The following is a 21,972-nucleotide window of genomic DNA, read 5'->3' as shown; positions in this document are numbered from 1 at the left end:
ATAAAGCATGACGGTGGAATCGAGCCTGAAGCAAATGGTGCATAGTTCAAGTTGAACGTTTCGCCAAGGGCAAGTTTTTCAGAGTCACGATTCACCATAATTAGAGGTTTTCGTGTACCGTTGCTCGTGTGAACTACTGCCTACCTAAGTTCTAGCCAGGTATATACGTAACTGTCTAAGCTCGAGACTCGGAATCCTAGTCTCGTGAGACTACGAAGTTTTTATACGTTACTTTGGCCGTTTGTTGTCAATGCGTATTGCGCATGCGTCGTTGAATCCTTGAGACGCGTATAAATCGCGCATGAGTGGTTGCTTATCGAAAGCAGTTAGCGGAAAGTTATGTTAAAGATTATATCTAGACATCTTGAAACGTATCTAAACATCTATGAAGGATATCCTCTGGTAAAATAAAAAAGATAGAAGATAAATGTCGGAACGAGTAAAGAAGCTGTATCACGGTGTCGTACGTTATACCTTTTTTCTACGTTCATCACGAATATCCCGCAGTAGTGAAATTTTCTGTTGCAGGCATCCATTGCCGCTCATGCATCTTGACACGTCTGCTCTGTACGGCAATCCAATGCTTTATACGTATAATAGCGTTAAGATACGAAAGCATGGACTGTACGCAGTGGAAAGTTCTGCATGATATGATTCTTATGAAGTACAGTGAACGCTGAAAACGTTCTTGGCTGTGCTCGTACGTGGTTTAGAATGAGATGAGTCTAAAAGGAGTGATATATAACGAAGTAAATATCTCGATAAAGGGACAAAGAAAAGTTTGAAGAGATTTTACCGAATGGAGAGATCATAGCCGAATGATGTTTCAGATAGAAATGTCGGATTATCCGGGGCAGGAAGTGGAAGATTCTGGGAGGGGCGAGATCGTATCAAACGGAAGTGGGGTGCAGCTGGATGAATCGATACGGAGATATCGATATCGAGGATCGTACGAGCTGAGAGACCTCGAGGCGGCTATAAGGGACGCCTACGCTTCCAAGGTGTTGCAATCCCAAATTGCGGAGCGGCGAGCAAACTTAATGGCAGAAAAGGTACGTGAGAAACATGCTGCCGATTTGATACGAGATCAGGAGATTGATACTCTGGCGGTGGAACGTAGAAGATTAATTGAAGAGTCCAAGAGACGCGATGAGTACAGAGAAGAATTGAAGGAACAAATAGAAGCCAGGCTTAGGGAGACTCTTGTCAGAGAAGAAGCGGATCGTCTGGAGCGACAACTGTTGATTGAAGTTGATCGTCTCAGAGATGAATTGGAAGAGCGTAGAAAGATGGAGGCGAAGATGGCGCTTGCTGTGAAGTTAAGAGCCGAAAGAAGAGTCTTTGCTGAAATTCGTGAAATCCACGAGGATAAGGAACGAGAGAAATTGGCGAATGAAATGGAACGTCAGCGAAAGTATCTCGATGAAGTGGAAAGGAGGACTCGTGAACTGGGCGCACTTCGACGTGAGCGAGTTGAAAGACGGAACTACGTGATCGAAGCCATGGCGCGAAATATGGTCGATTTTGAATCTGAGAAACGTGAGAGGGAAGACGTTATCAGTGAACTCGTTGCCGAGGAGATGAGGTGCGAAGCTTTAATCGAGGAACGAGATCGGGAACTTCGCGAAAGAATGATGAAGGACGATTTGGCTGAGTGCTTGAAAAATCAAATTGAACAGACAGAAGAGAATCGACGTCGCGTACAGGACGAGGATGATCTCTTTGCGGAGGCTGTTATGCTGAGGGTGATGCAGGATGAGAGAGTCGAGAGAATGACGGCGGAAGCTAGGAAACGCGCGTGTTTCCGTTACCGACAGGAATTGGAGTGTCTGATGGAGGAGCGTAGAATGAGACGACGTGAGGAACTGGACCGAATTCGTGAATACCGGAAAATGGAACGGGACTGTGAAATTAAGAGACGAGATTTAGTCAGGACGGAACGCGAACGCTTGTTAATGGAGCATGCGGAAAATATAGCGGGATTCTTAAACAAAGATTTGTTGACCATGGAGGAGCGTCAGAGAATTGAAAAACTATTGAAAAATTAAATTCTCTGAACCAACTACGTTTAATCGTCTGACAGATGAATCGATCTGTTATATAAATTTATGTATTTTGCATACGGGACACCACGACCGTATATTATCCTTGCACGGATAATAGTAAACCAGATAATTTTGTTACAACAGCGAAACATTCATTAGCAAAGCTACAAATTGCATTGGCAGGAAGCATCAGGATATGCAGATTAATTAAAACTAAAAGTGTACAGTGCATTCAGTGGAATTTCAATTAGCACGTGCGAAACAACGCTTATGACATTTATCAGTATTCACCGAGAATTAGAAACGCGATGCTAAGAAGTCTCAAATTAAAACTGAAATTTCAAAAAGCATCGTTACACACCACACACCTGTCGACAGGTGTTGGACGTTTCCCCAGTCTAGGTAGTCACGGTGCAGAGAACACTACCGGAAAGGATAATGAAAATCCATTAAAATTGTTAAAAAAATAAAAAACCACAACAACGTTCCCACGCGAAATTGACAAAGTCGCACGTAAACGTGATAAAATAAAAATTCAACAAAGTTGAGTCAAATAACTGGATTGCTGATTAGAAAGGATCAAAGAAAAGGATAATAAATAACCACGAAAACGAACTGATTGCGAAAGTGAAAAGATATCCATTAGGACCTCGCGTGACTGCTATCGCCACAACCCAATATCCCCCATAGCCTACGTAATACGCATAAGCGTCTAGGTTGCTCAAAGTTAAAAGAGAGACACGGCGCGTTTATCGTGCCCCAAGATGGCGCATTTGTAACTAAATGTGCTCATTAAAAAGATAGGATACCGTCCTGCCCGGTAATAGGCTTATCTTTCGTTGAGCGTAGCTGTATCGGTGCGACTCGAGTGAAGTGTTTAACGTCATCCTTCTCATGATACATCCTCGTGCGAGATATTAGATATTTACTCACGGCCTTCCTTCTCGTGCCGATAAGACGCCCAATAGTTTTTCTTAGGAACCTTTATCTGCTATTGATTCTAAGAATTATTATTTTTTATTTAATTTTATTTCATCAATAATCTAACGGCATACATCTTTTCATTCGAATCGCAAAGAACTTTTGTACCGAACTGTACCGATTGGTCTTCGTATGATTTGTAATGGATTGATCGACCGACTGCAGTATCATGTATGATTCGCTATTGTTTATTTAGTATGATTGTAATTGATCTTTTATGGTTAAAGTAAATTATAGCCGATGCGCCTCGTAGGTTATGTTTGTAAGTTATAGAGGACGTATACAAGATCGGCTAAGATAAATAATTGCTGGTGTACTATATATCTATAACGGTCATAGAAATTTATCGGTAAGTCAAAATGTTAAGATATACTTTTGACTTTTGTAATAGATTTTTTTTTTTTGGAATAATTCTCGAAGCATCGTTCGAAAAAAAATGATATATAAATTTGATGACTATCCTTGTGACGAAGATTTTTTACGAAGACTGTACAAATGCTGATGACGATACGTACTTGTAAAACCAGATTTCTAGTAAAAACGAAAAAAGCTGGTTTTCATGTAAAAATAAATATATTCATAATCTATGACACAATGTCTCTGAATTTTATCCCCATACATTATACCGACACTTAAAGTGTCTCACGGTCATAAGATGCGTGTCCAATTATCGTAAGCGTGACGTACACAATTTGTTACGCATTTAACGACGAAGAAGCTTGTCATTCAATACACGTACCACCTTTCACATAATATTGCGCGAACTAGTTTCGTTCGTAATAATTATGAAATCGTCATGAAATATTATGTGATATTGTGGATATTGGTACGAAATGTTATGCAATATATACCTACAGCATTTTCGCAGGATGGGACAGGCGATATGTGAACGACGTGAAAAATGTATTTTTACATGGTTAATACTAAATTATATCAGTTTCGAGCTCAGTCAGTCTGTCTGTTTGTAGGATGCACACGTACCCAGATTCCAGTTTTGGATCCTAAAAATCGTGCCGTGTTGTCTTGTTCCAAGGGATTCGTTGATTTCTCACAGAGGGACAGATGGAAGTTTTCGATCACTTTGATCAGGCCTACTTTTACTTGCATCTCTGCGAAACGGGCACCTGGAAAGATATTGTGTTGAAAATTGTTGGCGCATGCGCAAGAGGTTTTTTTTTAAAAAAATGCTCTATTTGACACAAAGACAGTGTTTGTTCTTACCGAGACAAAATCTGGGTCCACCGCCAAATGGGAGAAATGTATGTGCAGGTCTTTCTCGTTTGACTTCGTCATTAAATCTTTCAGGATCAAATCTTTCTGGATCTGGATAATATTTCGGATCCCGATGGATCGCGTATATTGGCAAAAGACACTTTAATCCAACTGGCAATACGATATCTGTACCAGGTATCGTGTATGACTTTGTTACTTCTCGCGTGATCATAGGAATGGTTGGATACTTGCGGAGAGTTTCTAAAAATGGAATTAGACATTTTTTTTTATAGTTTGTAATTTTTAATCTTAGGATTTTGTAATAATATTTTTATATATTGGCCACCATTGAATAGTTTATCCAGGTACTTCATGTTTTTTATATTGTCCAACGTTATTATCCCATTGTTTTTTGTTTTTTCACGAAAAATCTCTTGACGCAATTTATTTTGAATCTCTTCGTTCACTGCCAATTCGTGAACGCAGTAACTCAATGTAGTCGAGCTGGTTTCGAATCCGGCCGCTAGAAACGCGTAGGCCTGCGCCGCAAGGAATGCGTCGTTGAATTCTAAAATTTGGAAAAAAAATTGGTTTTCCAAAAAAATATCTTATACGCCAAAAATGATGCCTTAGACGTTACTTTGACTCACCGACTCCATCCTTTATTCCATTTTGCTTTTCCTTCTTCCTCATCTCTCTAAGCAAGTCGATAAAGTCATTTCTCTGTATATTCTTCTCCTCGCGATACTTGAACGTATCCTTAACCAAATTCACTATAAACCCTGTGACCCTTTTCGAATGTACTTTCGCTCTTATAAGTTTGAATAGATTCGGAAATGCCATCTGAATTACTCTTAGTAATCTGATACGTAAAGTAACCTCGAAAACTTCTTTACCGACGGTGCGAAATTCTATGTTCTTATCGTTCAGAGTGTCAATCTGGATACCAAAAACACAATGGCCGATGACGTCGGTCATGAATCTTGCACTTATTTCTTTGATCTCCACCATATCTTTGGTCTTGACGATACCGCGCAATGCACTTTCAAATTCCCTGCTGCAATCTTCCAGCATATTGAACATGTGCTTCATCTTTCGACCACTGAATGCACCGTTCAGTTTGGATCGCATGACTTTCCACTTGACACCTGAGAGATTAACAAGATTTTCACCCAGCGGATCTTCCTTCTCGTTTATAACAATCCCGCGGCTACTCCAGTAGGCAAAGTCCCTCGTAAGAATGGCCCTTATCAGCTCTGGGTCCCTTGCCAATAGCATCGGTGCAAAGAAATACCAGATGCCTGCAAAGCGCTCGCCTTTGAATTTATCGTAAAGTTCTTGGGAATATTCAGCCGGTGATGGTTTTTTAAAAAACGTCTCACTGGCATTCGCGATTAGAGATAAGGATTTATGCGGCACTCTCATCTTTTCCCAATAAGTGGATACAGGACGGTACAGAAAATAGTAAGCTACGTATATACCGATAACTATTAACAGGGGTGTCATATTCGAATTATTTTGTTATTTTTTTCCAGATTTTTTTTTAACCTCGTTTTTTTTTTTTGAAAATTATATGATCACGATTTTATCAGTCCACTTGAATTTTTGGGCAGAAGCACTCGCGTCTCTGATCCCTCGCGCACTGTCGTGCTGTCCCGGATCAAGAGTTCTTTTCAATAGTTTCCGCTGTTAAGCGAAACGCCCTCCAGCTAAACGAATCAATGACTAACATGCAGTTCAAGTGATACGCTTATACGGAGGTTCTAAGGTATAGTCGGTCCACGTGGTCGACGTATTTTTTTGACAGATCTAAAACAATAAAGTCTCTAGTAAGGAACACACGTGGACGCATAAAATGTGTGTTATTAAGTAAGCATACGCGTGATTTTGCAATAAATATATTTTAATTCTTTAATTCAGCATAGGTAAATTTATATAACTTTATAGAAAACGATATTTAATTCACTAAGGACTGCATCGCTTGCAAACTGTCAAAAACCCATATTGAACTCGTGAACCGACCATAAATTCCCATTACCATATTATGCTCTAGTTGATAGTCCGATGTTTTCATTTCTACCTCGTATCAATGCATTCTGATAAAAAAAAAATATAACGAACTGACAGTTCGTTATATAAACAAATAATCTTTTGTACAATTGACTCGATCCATTTAAATCGTACACTCTAGCTGATCCCAACGCTTAACACATTTTGAAAAGAAAAAGTTAAAAAAATTACGTTTAAAAAGTATAAATAAAAAGTTTTTGCATCGAGCTACGCGTTTCTCCCCTATAACGGGTGTCTCGAAATGCATTCAACGATGGGATAAAGTGTACATACGTTACTGTGCATGCAGAGGGTTGCTATAAATTATATGCAAAGGGACGATAGTGGCTCGCAGGGTAGCAGCAACCCCAAGACCAAGGGTTGTTTCGCCAGGGTTCACGCTTGGAAATAAAAAACAAAAAAAGAAACCGGTAGCGTGCCTCTCACATCCGTAACGTGACGTCCGTGCATTAAATGCCAATGCATCACTCGTCGTATAAACGTAGGGGAGTGAACCCCTAATTTATGAGCCCAGTTCATTCAATAGGATTCTGATGGATGGAATCATTTGTTACTCATTCAGTGCTGGCTCTCCGGGCGTGAATCTAGAACGTCGCCCTTATTCTTACAGTGCCATGATTGACTCGGCATTGTAACCTGGTTTGTGTCTACTCCGAGAGAGGGGATGAAAATCGTAAAAACCCCGCCGGTACAATCGCAAGGGCATCGCCCGGACCCACTTTGAATCGAACAAGGACCCAATCTCCCATACAAAGACCCAATTCCAATTTCCTTGACTCCGCTTATGGTGACGTAACGACCCAGTCCATTTTGACAAATAATAATATCTCATGATTTATGAATCTTCATTGTCAGCAATCACGGAGTCATCTGAGGTATCTGTTGATCTTCTTCATCGCATTGGCCGACGGGTAATCGGTTTGAAATTTGCATACGGTTCATAATGGCTGTAGGTAAGAGTTTCGCTTTCCCAGAATGCACCACTCCTTTTGGGTGGGAATGTATTATTGAATTATGGGTTCGTAAGGCGCAGCGAGGAAGCTGGTGGTACTCTTGAGCTCTCCTGTGGGAGCAATCGGTCCATCGGCTCGTGAGGTGGCTTTATGCGTAACGTATCATTGGTCAGAATTATACGGAGCGTCATGGTGGCCTGGAATAATATACGTGCCTGAGCATTTCAACGGGTAGTGTTGCGTGTTTCTAATACATTGACTCCTGAGGCACCTGTTGTGCAACACTGCCTTGCCGTGGGATGATAATGCTATGACGTGATATAGATTAGACTTGGTTAGGGTTACCCTTGTTAAGTATTGTATACGGTTATACAGTCTTTGGAAGATTTTTCGATACTTTTTGTGTGTACTTGAAGTGACGTGTCGGTAAGGTAGATTTCTCGTGTTTTTTTAACAGATTTTTTTAACGACCGCACTGAAGGTACGCGGAGTGCGGGGATTTTCGGTAGCCGACCTTTAGATAAGATTGGACGAGAAGCAGGATGGGAGACGAGTATTAAAGTTTGGTAATTTTTGTAATTAACGAAAAGGGATGGTGGGGCAGGACGTAGGGTTACGTATAAGTCACTGTGAGGTGTCACGTATCTTCGAGGTAATAAAAAAGAGTTTAGTACAGTTAGCCAGACGTTAATCATTTGAGAATTTTGACGAAGGATACAATTGTTATCGTTACGTGTTTACTTATTTTGCTTTTATCAGCAAAAAATTTTATAAAATCCAGCACCCGAAATTTTTTTTCAATTTCGATATTGTTGGTCACGTGTAAATTGTGTTAGAAGCTGACAAACTCACGGATCAATAATCTATTCGGGGACACCGAACGCCAGTTTGATCAATAAAATGCACTGATTGATTTTTATTTTCCGATAAAAATTGAAGGGAGACGAAAGTAAATTGTGCGAAATAAAGGTATAAATATTTATACATAATTATTATATAGAAACTATGCAACTCGTTTATCTGAAGGCTAATCCGTAAACGTATAAAAAAATAATGAGAAATGAAATGAAATTTATTAATTACGAATATCGACGGGGGGTCAGAGCATGCTGGTTAATCGATCACTCTCATAAATATCGCTTAATTCAATAAAAAAAAATTCTAACTGTAAATATACAGATAAAATGTTTAATTAACTTTCTATGTAATGTGAAAAAAACGTTTATAAAAATTTTAGCGTTTGTTGAGTGGGCAAACAGAAACGGGTTGCTGTCTGAACTAAAAATGTAGGTAATTGATTTTTATTTTTGAAACCGGACATTTTGCATTAATTCTTGTTATCCAAGTACTATCAGTTATAATTCTGTTATATTGTCATGTGTGTCAGTCATGATTATATTTTCCCTTAGGAAGTCCAGGAGTCGCACACCTGACTGACAGCTGTGCACGTCACGGATCCGTCATGGTTGCCGGTCACGAACTGCCTACTATCTACCCCATTCTGTCACCATGTACATAGTCATAGTGCCGTGCCATTACTAGACGACAAAGCATACGAGCCGTGACTGTACAAGTCACGCTTGCCAGCATCCATACAAGATCATTTACAGTATCCACTATATCTGAACCAAGAAGACAATTTTCCCATTGCTGAATCTTCGGTTGAATCGTATTTAAAGATAATATTAATGATTTCCTTATTTAAAAAAAAAATCCTGACGTTTCGTACATTGATTTTTTCCCAAAGATAATTCATCACTGTGGGTGGTAACACTGTCGGATGTCAGAGTTCGTTAAACTCATTGTTCGAAAAGTTGAATATCGCATCGTGTATAACGTAGGCGCCCCCATATTCGTCCTGGAACCGGTACATGACTTTGAAACAAGCAACGAAACAAATTGTACACACAGACTCGCGCAATACGTGAAACTTCTCATGTAAAGGAAAGTTATGTAAAAAAAATTATAAAATTAAAAAACAGAAGAAAAATGACAAAATTCCAGATTCCCAAACAATGTTAAAAATAAAAAATAGTAGTAACAATCAGTATTTTTTAGTATTAAAAAAAGGGTAAAATCATTAAACAATTATCAACCTTTTTACCTATAATTATTAATTACATTACAATACGACTAAATAATTTTTTCTCGATATTCATCACTTTTCATCGCTACACGTATTAACACTAAATATACTGACAATTTTTTATACACGTATTATTGGCTTTAAAAGGGTCCAAACACCCAAATGAATCGACCCCTCAAAATTTCCAGCGTAATGGCTGTTTTGAGGATCATAAACCGGACTGTCTCACCAAATTTGTTTATATTTTTTCAATGTTAAACATCCGGTGTTTGCGATGGGCTTAGAAATATTTCGTTAGGTTAGATTAGAGAATTCCAATGCTGTATTGTCCCAAGGTAGTAGTTAAAAAAACCACTTTGCTATTGTGAACGCTCCTTAAATTTTCGTGTCCCAAAGTAACCCTTGCGCAAATTTATATATATATATATATAAGTTTATATAATAATCAAACTCATGAAAAAACAATATAGCCACGTATCTACGTAGGCCGGGGAATGAACTTTCTCGCGTGCATAATATATGTAAATTGTTCTCTAGCATTGTCCAGGTTGCTTAATACGTTACGAATCTTTAAGAGTCGCGATGCGATGCGTGGGCGTGACGTGCGCCGGTTTCTGGCGCCAGGACTAGCTGCCCGCGTAGTATGGGTAATCGTATTCCTCGTTTGCCGACTGTGAAATAGAGCACTGTGAAGGTGATAAATACACGGCGCAGCTCTACCTAGCTATATGTACAAGTTGAGTGAATCCATAAGCAGAGTTGTATAACATAAACGTAATATACGTGGATATAACGGTTGAAGTATACTCATGTGGAAATATAGTTACCGGTTTGGTACCGAAGAAGTGCGTATCTTTGAAAGCGATATTTGCTCGTACAGTACTGGAGGGTAACTATCCATAAAAATATATTTACATATATGTATATCCTACATGGGGGAACTTCTCGGTGTCTATATATACCTGCATATTACACATACGTTGTATACGACTATACGGTGCCTTTGGTATACTGTGAGCACTCAACCATACAGTGCTTATATTTATATCTACGTGAGTGAAGCATCTGTCCATGTAAACGTATTTATTCGCACGGCAGGAAAAAAAAATAACTAACCGCAGAAATGCATCTGGTCATAGAATATGAGAAAGCGCTTTGCTGCACTGAATTCGCGTAAAGGCATATCTGCCCGGTGCATTACCGCAGCGTCTATCCGGTCCGTAGTTATCCAAATGGAAGAGAGGATGATGCTCGTGGAAGATGCGAATGAGCGGCACGCGTTTGTAAAGTCAATTTCGCACTCGGATGTATTGCAGACGTTGCGGGTTCGTCGAAAAAAGAAAAATGATTAATGTACGTACCTCGCTAATGTACAAAGACGGTAATTACTGGTGCTGGTCGACCTTATCGATGTGCCTAATCACGTATTTAGTCAATTAGGGTCTTTTTTCAGCGAAACGTAATTCATTCACTCAAGATTGTTTTTATGTTTACTAGCAGATACGTCGGTTCCGTGGTGTAGCGGTTATCACGTCTGCTTTACACGCAGAAGGTCGCCGGTTCGATCCCGGCCGGAACCACTTTTTTTTTTTAGGCTAATATCAAATATTAAGCGTTGACAACAATCAGAGGATATATGACAAATGTATTCTTGTCGATTATTATTATTTTACTGTTATTTTTTTGACATTGACTTTATGTACGGACAGTCACGCACAAAATGTCTTATTCTCACGATTCACTGTAGATAATAACAGTCATAATAGAAGATCTTTGCGGTTGTAAAGTTGACGAGGTAACGGCAAGACAGATAAGGCTCCGTTAAGACGTAGAAAAATTGCGACAAAGCAATTCGACGCAATTTAGGTAAAAGTAATTAAGAACGAATGTCCGAGATGATTAGTGGTAAAATTAATTTTAATTCTTAAATTGTATCAGTGTTACTTCCACGATGTTCGTGCATAGAGGAAACGCCGGGAATTACTTTTATCAGATATTCCGAATTGCTATTCAGGTCAATTCAATCTTCAATTATTTTTCTTTTCTTACAGATTAACAAACTGTAGACGATCGATCGACTCTACGATGCAGTTGCAGCGATGACCGAGATCCGCTGCTACGCAGACTCCCCCGTACTGATCGAACGTCAGACATTCAACCGGAATGGGAAGGCACTCAGGTGCGATGATCAAAATAGATTGGGCTTCGATCTATTCGCTGATATATGATCTTCAATATGTTTTTACTGATCTATCATTGGACAATAATGCATCAATATTGCACAATGCACGAGATGAAAATTAAATTCGATAACTTATCACAATGCGATTCTGATTATCGTTACAGCAAATAATATAGTTTTAATCGATCTTTTGACAGTTTATCATAACGATGTATGATATTAAAATAATTATAAATTACAAAAATTAAAATCACGAGCTCGATCAATTCAAGTGAAGTACAGCAGTATGAAATATATAGTACAAAAAGTTGTGACATTGAATTATAATTTTTTTTTTTTTTTATTAACTCAATAACAGGTGTCTGTTCCAGGAATTCTAAGAGAAACGTATTGTTCTATACCACGGATTGCGGCGACGAGAAAGAAGATCTTGGGTTGAAATTGCAACAGCGCTCGATCTCCCTGGTGAGTTTCGAAGAGACGTAAATAAAATATTGCATTTTCTTTTTTCTTTCTTCTTTTTGTAAAATCGAAATTCTCCGTGGTCGAAACTTTCGATCGTTATTCGCTATTCTTCTCGTCGTTACTAACTCCTGGCTCTGACTAGACGCTACCATGCAAGGAAACAATTCCCCGTTACGTGCGATGCATCGAATTTCCATAATCCTTCCATGACCTCCGTGCCGAGGTAACCCGTTGTCAGTAAACGCTGTCACGTTTCGACAAATTTCCAGATTCTCCGCCGACTGAACATTCCGCGATCGTAGTCCGAAGATAGCTAAAAGCAGATAGGCATCTTGCGAAACCCTTGTGCAGGTTATAGGACTCAGTGATCAAAGGTTTAAGCGTCTTACGGCTTTACGTAATTTACTTTGATGCAGCCTCTCGTAGTTTTTGCCCAGAACCCTTGCCACGTCTTTGAAGTATTATTTTGTCTAAAAAAAATACTTTCAAAGTAAATGGGTTGATAATACTTAATTCGAGATAAAATTCTGCATTTTTTTTTATATATATATTAAAGAACAATTAAATCTTGGTTGACGAAAAGTTTCGACATAAATTGCCTGAGGCAGAAATTAATGATTTTGAAATCCGATGTTGAGGTCATCTTTGACTTATTTATTTTTGAATAGAAAATCTTAAAATTTTTTCAAATATCTTTAACACGTGATTCTCTATTACTATTATTATTATCGTCGCGGGAACGCTTTAACAGACACGATTTTACAGTTCTTGTACGCCGAGGTTGAACTTAATACAATATTCATTGAACAATTAAGATTCAGGTAATTTAAGGTTAATTGTTAATAGGCACGAAAAATTTTGTCATTACAGTTCCATAGATGGACACGTAGATCTAGAACTATGTGAGATCTATGATGAAACGTAATGAGGGATAATTAAAGCTATGGGGAAAAAGTTAGTAGTGCGCTGAACCGGCTGTCGATCCAGGTTGTTCGCTGAACCAGGAAAACAACTGTGCGAAACTTCACGTAATACGTTTAAGGTTAGATATGAAAAAGTTGAGACTGAACTGGTTTTAATCGATTTTATTAAAAGCGTGAACATCTGCCGCATTGCTTGGATGCTTTCTTGGATGGTTCGTAGGTACCAACGTATCAAGAAGTAGTTTAATTAATTCAAATATGGCGGAACGAATGATATCCGCAAGTGAAGATTTTTTAGTGCACACAAGATATTCAAACCAGTTTGTCATTGTGAAAAGATTATTTAAAATATATATATATATATATATATATATATGCAATGGAGGGACAAAAACTGCTAGCTAGAAATTCCATTATTCTATGTTCTGTAGGATCGGTAAGTGGTACTGGGACAGGTACCTTTGATGCTGTTTTTCAACGAGCGAACATCGCAAATGTTTCGCCTCGCGCGATTCGTGCGCGATAACCGCCAACACAGCCCTCGCGTGCTTTGGCTTTTGTTTCGACGCCTATAAGTTTTTTTTTTCTCATTGCTCAGCCACACGAGAGAATGTGGCGATGCTTGTTGAATTTGAGCATCGCGTTCCTCAAGCAAGCCTTGAGGGTTTCACGATGCGTTTGTTGTTCGAAAGCAATACCGTCGACAGGGTATAGGGGTCGGGGGGCAGCGATTAGCCTAGATAATTCAGGTGATTGGAATATTTTCGAATTCGTGGAAAATTAAAAAAAAATATTTCAAAATATTTCGTCAAAGTAAGTTGATGGAATTTTGGGACTGTTGGGGCCCGATGAAATTTTCGATTTTTAATCTGAACATTTATTTTTGAAATATTCATTCATCCCTGTCTATCTTTCGTTATTGTCTTGCTTAATGTTTTTACCGGACGCTCCTAATGGAATGATCGGACATTAACGCGAGCGTCGATGCTGCTAATTGCTCGTACAAAGTGCAATTACTAGAGTCAGCAGTGCAGCGTAGGTTATTCGAGGTGAAGGTACAGTTAGACCGTGAATCGCACCTCTCGTGTCAGTCGTCAGGTGCCAGGGAGCAATTTTCAGCGACCCTTTATCTGGATTTACGATTTCACAACGTGCAATACTCGCACGCACAAGAAATTGCAGGTAAATATAATTTTCGAATGGATAATTGTACACGTCATACCAAAAAGTTTCGATAATAACCCAGGAAACTAATAAGCTTAAATGTACCATTTATAAACGCAACGAAATATATCGTTATCTATACCGTAGAAAAAAAATTGACATCTTTCTTATTCAATGAAACAAGATTTCCTCTCATCCATCATTCTTATCATCAATCATCATACATATATTAATATATAAAATATAGTCAATGATCGATTCCTTAACTCATACCAATTATAACTACCTTGAAACGTTTTTGAATAATTTGATAATCTATAGAGAGGTTCAAACCAGTTTTTCTTGTATAATAACTAATTATAGATTACTACGTTACTCAGGTATAATTGTGTCGAGATCAAAAATATATATATTTTTTTCTAATTATAACAAGAAAAAAAAACAGTAATTCTTTCCCCGTTAATAAACTCATCGTAGATGGTAGTGTAGTCATTTTCCATAGAGTGTATATATATCTCATGGTATTACCAAGAAGACGTTGATAGGTTTGGCCGGTGCAATGGAAAAGCGCAGAAAGGAGCTATCGGAAACTGCCATAAATCAAACCGTCATTCCGAGGGCTTTACCACTATAATTTCCTATCGATTTTATGCAAGGAACATGCTGCCCGGCCAATCTCTCTCTAGGGTATCTTATACTCATAGTAGGTGTCTGGCGAGCCACGACTGGGGCCCGTAAAGGCCTGTGTTTATGAATACAGCTTGATTGCTTCTAGAGAAGTGTCAGTAGTGTCGCCGATGTCCACCGTCGCGCCACCGTCGCCGTCGGCCATTCCCGTCGTAGCCGTTGTCGTCAACGCACTTAGGCTCTTGGATTAACGAGATAAAACTTCGCTTCTCTCGGTACTCTTACTTCCATCTACATTTAGTCGCTCCACGTGTATCGGATTTAATCACTTTAGCTTGTCTTTCACGAAAGCCACTCAAAACGACCATCTGAAAGCTTTTTTTTTGTTAATACATTCGCACAAATTGTATCAGCAGCTACATTTTGGAGGTAATACATAACGCGATTAGGAATACCTTGCCTGATATTTTTTACTCCCCGTCCCCTCAGGTAGCTTATTTCCTATGGAATTTCAGGCCTACTTTTAACGACGCTCTTAGGAGCCTTCCGACAATTATTTCACGATTCCGTGAATACATTCCATTACGTCTTTTTTCTTCATTTTTTTGACAATTCGGTAATAGTAAAAAATTTAATTACTACCGGTAATTCAGTATTTCGGTTTTTACTTTGTATACGGGAAAAACGCCTGGTAACGTAAAGTTATCGTAAAAAGTAATTGTGATACGTAAATAATCGCAGTGCTACAAGTATCGCTCAACAGGTAAAAAAAAAAAATACTCAACGTTACCGTATCCAACACTCATAATTTTTTTAGACCTAGCACGGCATCATCCCCGCGTAATATTAAAATTCAAAAACACTGTTATTACACGATAGTTTTTCATTTCCATCCCCACTACTTTTCTACTATTACGTATGAATCCAAGAACCGGTAGATACTATTACACCTTACGCGGTTAACCGATCCCGAAACTCGTAATCGCACATGTCCGTACATTCATACGTGCCCACATATTCAAAGTATCAGAGCATATCCCAAGCCTAAGGGCACACAGTCGCCATACTCCCAACCGATATTTCATTTGATCTTCATTTTTCAAAAAAAAAAAAATGGTATCAGTAGAATCAGCGCAACGAAGCATAGAGCGAATCTATATTATTCATAATGTCCAAGTATAAATTTCTTAAAATCATTTCAGTTATCAAGGGTTAATAAAAACCTAGCTACTACAGATATTCGAGATTTTCAATACGATTTACAGAATTATAAGAAGGTATCTATTGTTTGCTTTTTTAAAACCATTTTTTAACACGTGTGTATATCTTACGCCATTGCACCAAGAACAAAGTGACACGTGAAACCAGAACAGTCAGACATTCCCCTTGACCTTTACGGTCGAGAACTCAAGAGAACTAAGCTTGGCCGCGGCTGGGCAATAGGATGGAGTAACGTTAACGTTAACTCTGTACTCTTCTATACCCGGGGCTCCGCTCTGGGATCACGCAAAGCCTTTATCTATACCTACCTTTCTGCCTTACTGCCTACCTACCTTATATCTACCTACCTACCGAACCCACCCACCCATCTAGCCGTCTACTCGTCTACCTACCTATTCGTAACGGCAACAACGCCTATCGCTCCGGCACACACGTGAACCACCTTGAGCTCAGTTTGCCACATATGCGTATAATGTTAAGAATGTCCTATTACGAGTCTATGGGAATGCACGAACACCCATGAAGAAAACAGCGTACGAAATGACTGCTCGAAAATGTCTTATCTTTCTTATCGAGCCTATTATTTATTTATTTTTTTTCACGAGCAAAGTCATTCTCAGAGATTTAAGAGAAATGTTAATTTTTGTTAATTATGAATCTCAACGATTCGCGGAACCGATGATTAATTACACCGTTGAAAGTACGGAATTCGCTTGTTAACGATGTTAACGATGGTGATAACGGTTACGTTGAAATATCTATGTCAAACTTTAACACGGTTTAAATGTCGCTGAAAAACACGCGACTTATTAGCTCAGGGTCTCGGAGTATAAAATTATACAAGAAATTGCGCATGCCACGACAGCATAAGTCAACGTTGTTCTATTACGTTATACACGTGTACAAGTAATACGAGCACCGTTCACGCGATTTCCATTCATCGCCTGTGTCTTTGCGTTATACGTCAAATAACGAAGAAATTTCTGTTCGACACTCGTACCAATATACTAGCTTAACACGCTACTGCGTATTATACGAATTAACGAATGATTGATAATTGACTCTTTTTCTCGAGTTTTATAATAACAAAAACATGCAAATACAATATTCGATCCTCATAACAGTCATCTGTTTCGTGTTTACGACGAAATTAGGACCTGGACCAGGTTCTATTATGCCGATGGTAACATGGGTAATTCATAGCGACGTCACAGACAGCTATCAAATCCCTCGTACAGATGATCATAGCACGAACAGCAATGCATTGGAGATGCAACTCCTGGCGAAGGTAAAAGAAGGACACGAGTCCTGAAAGGATTGGATCCAGCGGCCTCTAGGTGTCCTGGCAACGGTGGGATCGTGACTGTCCCATCAAAATATTCCGAGCCATGCTTCGGTCGGCGTTCGAAGTCAACCCTGAATCATCGTGTTCTCTTTGTCGAGCAGAATAATTCAGCACGAAGCTAAGAACAAGAGAAGTCCCGGATCTGCATTGCTCTGCATTGCCGCGTGGAAGATCATTCGGGTGGGACGTGGTTGTTGTGATCACGGAATCATTGAATCGTCTCACTCGGTTACGTAAGGATGATGCACGCGTATACAGGGTTATACCTGGACATCATTGGCGCGGAGACGTTAAAAAAGTGTACGAATTATGCAACGAAAATGAAATTGACAAAAGAAATCTTACTCGCGCGACATTTTGAGTAAATTGACTCGTTTCAGGGGGGGTGATGAGTGTCAATTCATGTTTTTTCTTTTAGTGTTAACTTTGTGACCTTTCAACCGAATACTCATTTTATCATAATGACATCCTACCAGACTTTCCTCTTCTCGCCAATCATCCTTATGGCTTCGTGTTAATCCAGCTGTTATGTAATTCGTTATTTCGAATTCCAGACTGCTCTGCACACCGGTTCGGGAACGCCGCAGCAGCAATTACTCGAACCCAGGATGGCTCAACTGGAGACCCTCGAGGCTAAGGTAAAATCCCTTTGAAAAATATTTCAAAATCATCTCGGTGCGTCTATCATTTTGTCAGGTTGAACGATCTCTGGGCTCTGGACTAGCTCTTAAGGTTTTGTAATCCGAGTTTAATGATCGACAGGATCAGCGATTGGGACGTCCGAGAAGACACGATTTCGGAGCGACCGATTCTTTGATCTGGAACATGATAAGAAATTCTTTCTCTGGTAAATCACTGACATTGTCAAGAATCCAAAGCAACTATCGGCTTCGCGATGGTCCTTCTTATGATTTATTCTAATCTGGAAGCAGTGTTTTGGAAAACATTTCAAAATGGCCATTTGGCTCATCGATTGCTGAGGTGGAAGAAAAAAAATTAAAGATAGCCTTCCATGGTCATTGGCAAGCAAGCAATGGCCCTCGGGTTGTTGAGGCTGTCCAACCAGTGACTTATATGCAGATGCGTGAACCAAACTCTGTTTCGTTGGGGTCCAACCGGAGGGCCCAGGGCCTGGGCCCCAGCCAAGCAAAGCTACCATTAAAACTGCCCTGCGTCCACGTTCGGTTCGGCCGACGCATTGGCGTAGGACTTCTCCTGGATACATTCCACGTGGGATACCTCGGACACCAATAACAGCGACATTGAATCGAACCTCGAAAATCCAGGGCATTATTGTGCCACATCTTATTTTACGAATTTTGATATACTATTTTTTTATTTTTATTTTTTTTCTCAAAAATACACACGTTGACGTGCGATCGAAAGGACCAAACTCGCTTTGCGATTAGCCAAGCGGAATGCTTCCCACGTTCCTCTGTGTCCGACAGTGATCGATGTGAGTCGAGAATGAAATCCGCACCGAAACGAAAACCTGAATACCCGTAAACTTCCCTTACGGAGAGTCCCAGTCGCCCTTGGCAATTTCTATCGCCCGTCCATCCGTTTCCACTCGAAGTCGCTGCTTGAAAATTCGGACGTTGTAGCTTTACCTTCGATTCACGTAATGTTTACGTCGAGTTTACGGTTAAGCCTAATCGATACGGCTCTGCTGGAGCACGACGTGGAGGACAAGGATACTCTACCGGTAAACGCTCGTGGTCAGTGCTTGATGAATAATAAACGTACGTCGGTCCCACGAGATTACCTTACAAATCCAAGCAGGACCCTGACCAGGTTCTTACGGGTTGGGGTTTACGTACGAGTTAGGTTAGTACGTACGCCCTTGGGTCCCAAGGCCCAGACAGATCTGCCCCACGAGATTGCGGATCCAGGAGTCAGTGCCCTTCGTCGTTCGAACGCCGGTGCCCAACTTTTGCCCTTTTAACGCTTCGAAAAGTCACAGCCTTGCGCCCTTTATCTTTGGTATTATCTTTAATACGTACCATCAGTCTTTCGCATTTCGAACACGTGCCTAAACTTTACATTGCAACACTGCACGTTGTGTCAGCTTTGACATACCTGTTAATTTTGAAAATAATCGTTGATAAATATTTTATATGACGTCATATATAAATTCAATAATATCACCAACGAGTCGTTCCTGCGCAACGATATCACGATAACCATCGTACAATAAGAGTTAAATAATTTTTATTACACATATCGATTACTAATTATCCGAAAATTCCAGCGACATCCGCAGCTCAATGTACAGGTGTGATTAGACACGAGAAGACAGGCATAATACCGCCCTGGCTCGTGCTGATATTCATGGCAGATAAACTAATCGCGACGCCGATTAAATTCTCGTTAGCAGTACCTGCAAAAATTGAAGGTCGTCATTGGGATCCTCGAGCTGAACGGATATCGTCGTTCCCCTTTACCCAGGACTTTCTGTATTTCGCACGACCGGCGGCATTCAGAGGCGAATTCGTATGGTCAATTTACGAGAACGCGTGGAAACGGAAGGGCTGACTTTTCGGTGGAGTCCCGGAACGAGTTTCTTCGTCCACGTGTCTACCTACAGGGCGCTTGTAACGTCTTCCGCACTTTATCCTTTTGTCCGAGGAAACTCGTCGTCGGCATTGCTGCCACACCAAGCAGAGTAAAATTTACCGCGAAATACCGTACCGAATATCCTCTACCCCATCTCGTGGCAGTTGCACGATATATGTACACGTATACAGGGTGAATCACGAATCGTGATCAGTAGAGATTACTTTGTTATTAGCAGTCCGATCGAAAATGTTTTTGAGGCCATAAAGAATGCAAAACAATCTTTTGTTCACCGTCTACGCGAGTGCATTGCAGCTCGTGGACACCATTTTGAACATCGCTACAATTAATATTGGTAAATTTTGACTTGTCAACAACATTGGTTGCGTAATAACGGCGTAGCTGTGACTCTCCTTGTGATACAAAGTTTATTAATTTTCTTTCGAACCGGATGAAAAAAATGTCATGTCCTTACATGTGCCGAATTCGTCTTGAAATCCTCTAATAGACAGCCGTAAAAAAATTATATGTTCAGTTGCAAAAAATTCAAGGTAACCTTGAAAAAACATTAAAAAAAAAGAGTTGACCAGTAATTTTTCACTATCACGTTAAAGCTCTCTTGAAACCATGCAAAAGCTGATAAAAACATTTTCGATCGGACTGCTAATAACAAAGTAATCTCTACTGATCACGATTCGTGATTCACCCTGTATATATCCAACGGAATCATCAGCAATTTTCTCAAAATTATCCACGCTGTTATCTTCATTACATTCGACGCGTTACTCTACATCCTCGAGTACCTGTAAAAATGCACCTTTCTTGTTATCAATATTTTACTAAAACATTTTTTATCAATCTGCTAGATTTCTATCAATGTACTATAAAACTTTTACATTCAACAATCATTAAAGATTATGTTCACTGCTTAAGACGTTGCTCGAGACCTTGTCTAGACTAACGAACGATATGGGATTCTCGCGTGCGTTAGTCCATGCGTGCGTGCTCTTATTCGTAAAGCCTATGATTCAATGGGAAACAAGAGTGGCTCGTTTGTCGTTCCCAGGGTCGCTAGAAAGCTCAGAGATGACCGAGAGAGAGTAAGGAATAAGAAAGAGAGATTATTATCTGTAAGACGACAAACGAAGTGACTACTTTGACGGTCTCTCATCCTTTCCGTGAAAGTGCAGGACTATAGCTACTTGATATTTGCTCATTAAATTTTCCAAGTGAAATCTGTACATACAACGAAAAGAACGGTGTACGAAGAAACAACGATTGAGTAATTACGTAAGACAAGCATAACAATTGTTGACGGTCGGGAGATATCTTTTCGCTGGGACATATATACATTACGTACCTACAGTTATACGAGATAATGCAATAATATATCGTAAGCAAAAATTTAGAAACACGTATAAAAATTTGCGTCCTAAAACAGTGCAAAAAGTTTTTCTAACGATCGATGAATATCGGATACGTTTGTTTTGAGATTTAAAGAAATTAGAAAATTCTTATGCTGGATATCGATATAAATTATACTGTATATCGTATCGGATATATCCATTGAGTCATTCTCGGAATAGCCTATGGAATTCCGTATATGCATATTAAAAGGAAGAATGATGACGCAGTCGATAGGACTTTCAGGTTAGGTATATAAGCGAGAGTCGCGGCTAGCATTAAATGTTCATAGATAGAAGATTCGAGCTTTCTCGTATACGCGGAATAATGGGATTGCGTGGCTATTACCTGAATGGCAGAACCGTATGCTTTATCCAAGAGCGACGAGCGGGCAGTAAATCTTCTACGTGATAATTCTATAGCCGGGTGTCGGCATGCCGCGTTACAGGATGGTTTAACCAAACCAACGACCCGAAGAAGGGAAATGTCATAGAGTGCGTTGAATTTCCGCAATTATTAATTTTAATAAAGATTACATGAAAATTGCCTTGATTCACGTACCGCTCGTATTTACCATCCTTATGCAATATATCAATACGGTAAATGCATACCGAAACGATATCAATGCTAAACAGTTTTACGCTGTACGTTGTAATTTACAAATGAGCCATACCCATTGCGTACGTCGTCGGGTTGCAGATTAAAAGTGCCAAGTCGTTTATACAAATAAATCTACCG

General features: G+C 39.6%; 3 protein-coding genes and 1 non-coding gene across 7 annotated transcripts in view; 3 read left to right on the top strand and 1 right to left on the bottom strand.

The window, feature by feature from the left end:
- Positions 1-21,972, top strand: part of LOC107267778 — a 29,843-nt gene that overhangs the window by 831 nt on the left and 7,040 nt on the right. The window contains exons 1-4 of one of the 3 annotated variants that reach the window (XM_015739868.2): positions 927-1,052; positions 11,399-11,526; positions 11,901-11,994; positions 17,829-17,912. In XM_015739868.2, the coding sequence (XP_015595354.1) occupies positions 11,447-11,526; positions 11,901-11,994; positions 17,829-17,912 (258 nt within the window). In that variant the 5' untranslated portion in view covers positions 927-1,052; positions 11,399-11,446. Of the gene's footprint in view, positions 1-926; positions 1,053-11,398; positions 11,527-11,887; positions 11,995-17,828; positions 17,913-21,972 lie in introns of those variants that run through there. The other 2 variants (XM_015739879.2, XM_015739861.2) reach the window with 2 other exon arrangements.
- LOC107267090 (meiosis-specific nuclear structural protein 1) lies at positions 837-2,048 on the top strand. The gene has a single exon (XM_015738344.1). The coding sequence runs from the start codon at positions 837-839 to the stop codon at positions 2,046-2,048; it is 1,212 nt and encodes a 403-aa protein (XP_015593830.1).
- On the bottom strand, positions 2,550-5,882 carry LOC107267793 (cytochrome P450 6k1). 2 transcript variants are annotated; one of them, XM_015739902.2, is made up of 4 exons: positions 4,889-5,882; positions 4,585-4,806; positions 4,248-4,499; positions 2,550-4,150 (listed from the first exon to the last, which is right to left on the bottom strand). In XM_015739902.2, exons 1-4 carry the CDS (start codon positions 5,742-5,744, stop codon positions 3,972-3,974), a joined length of 1,509 nt encoding a protein of 502 aa, XP_015595388.1. In that variant the 5' UTR covers positions 5,745-5,882; the 3' UTR covers positions 2,550-3,971. The 2 variants fall into 2 exon arrangements, with proteins under 2 accessions (XP_015595388.1, XP_024941102.1); XM_025085334.1 differs by lacking the exon at positions 4,585-4,806.
- On the top strand, positions 10,855-10,927 carry Trnav-uac. Its single transcript has one exon. It is a non-coding gene; the product is annotated as a tRNA-Val (tRNA).

The sequence above is a fragment of the Cephus cinctus genome, unplaced genomic scaffold (assembly GCF_000341935.2).
Source record: "Cephus cinctus unplaced genomic scaffold, Ccin1 Ccin1_scaffold0029, whole genome shotgun sequence".
NCBI lineage: Eukaryota > Metazoa > Arthropoda > Insecta > Hymenoptera > Cephidae > Cephus > Cephus cinctus.
This window is presented reverse-complemented; position numbering and strand designations above follow the sequence as displayed.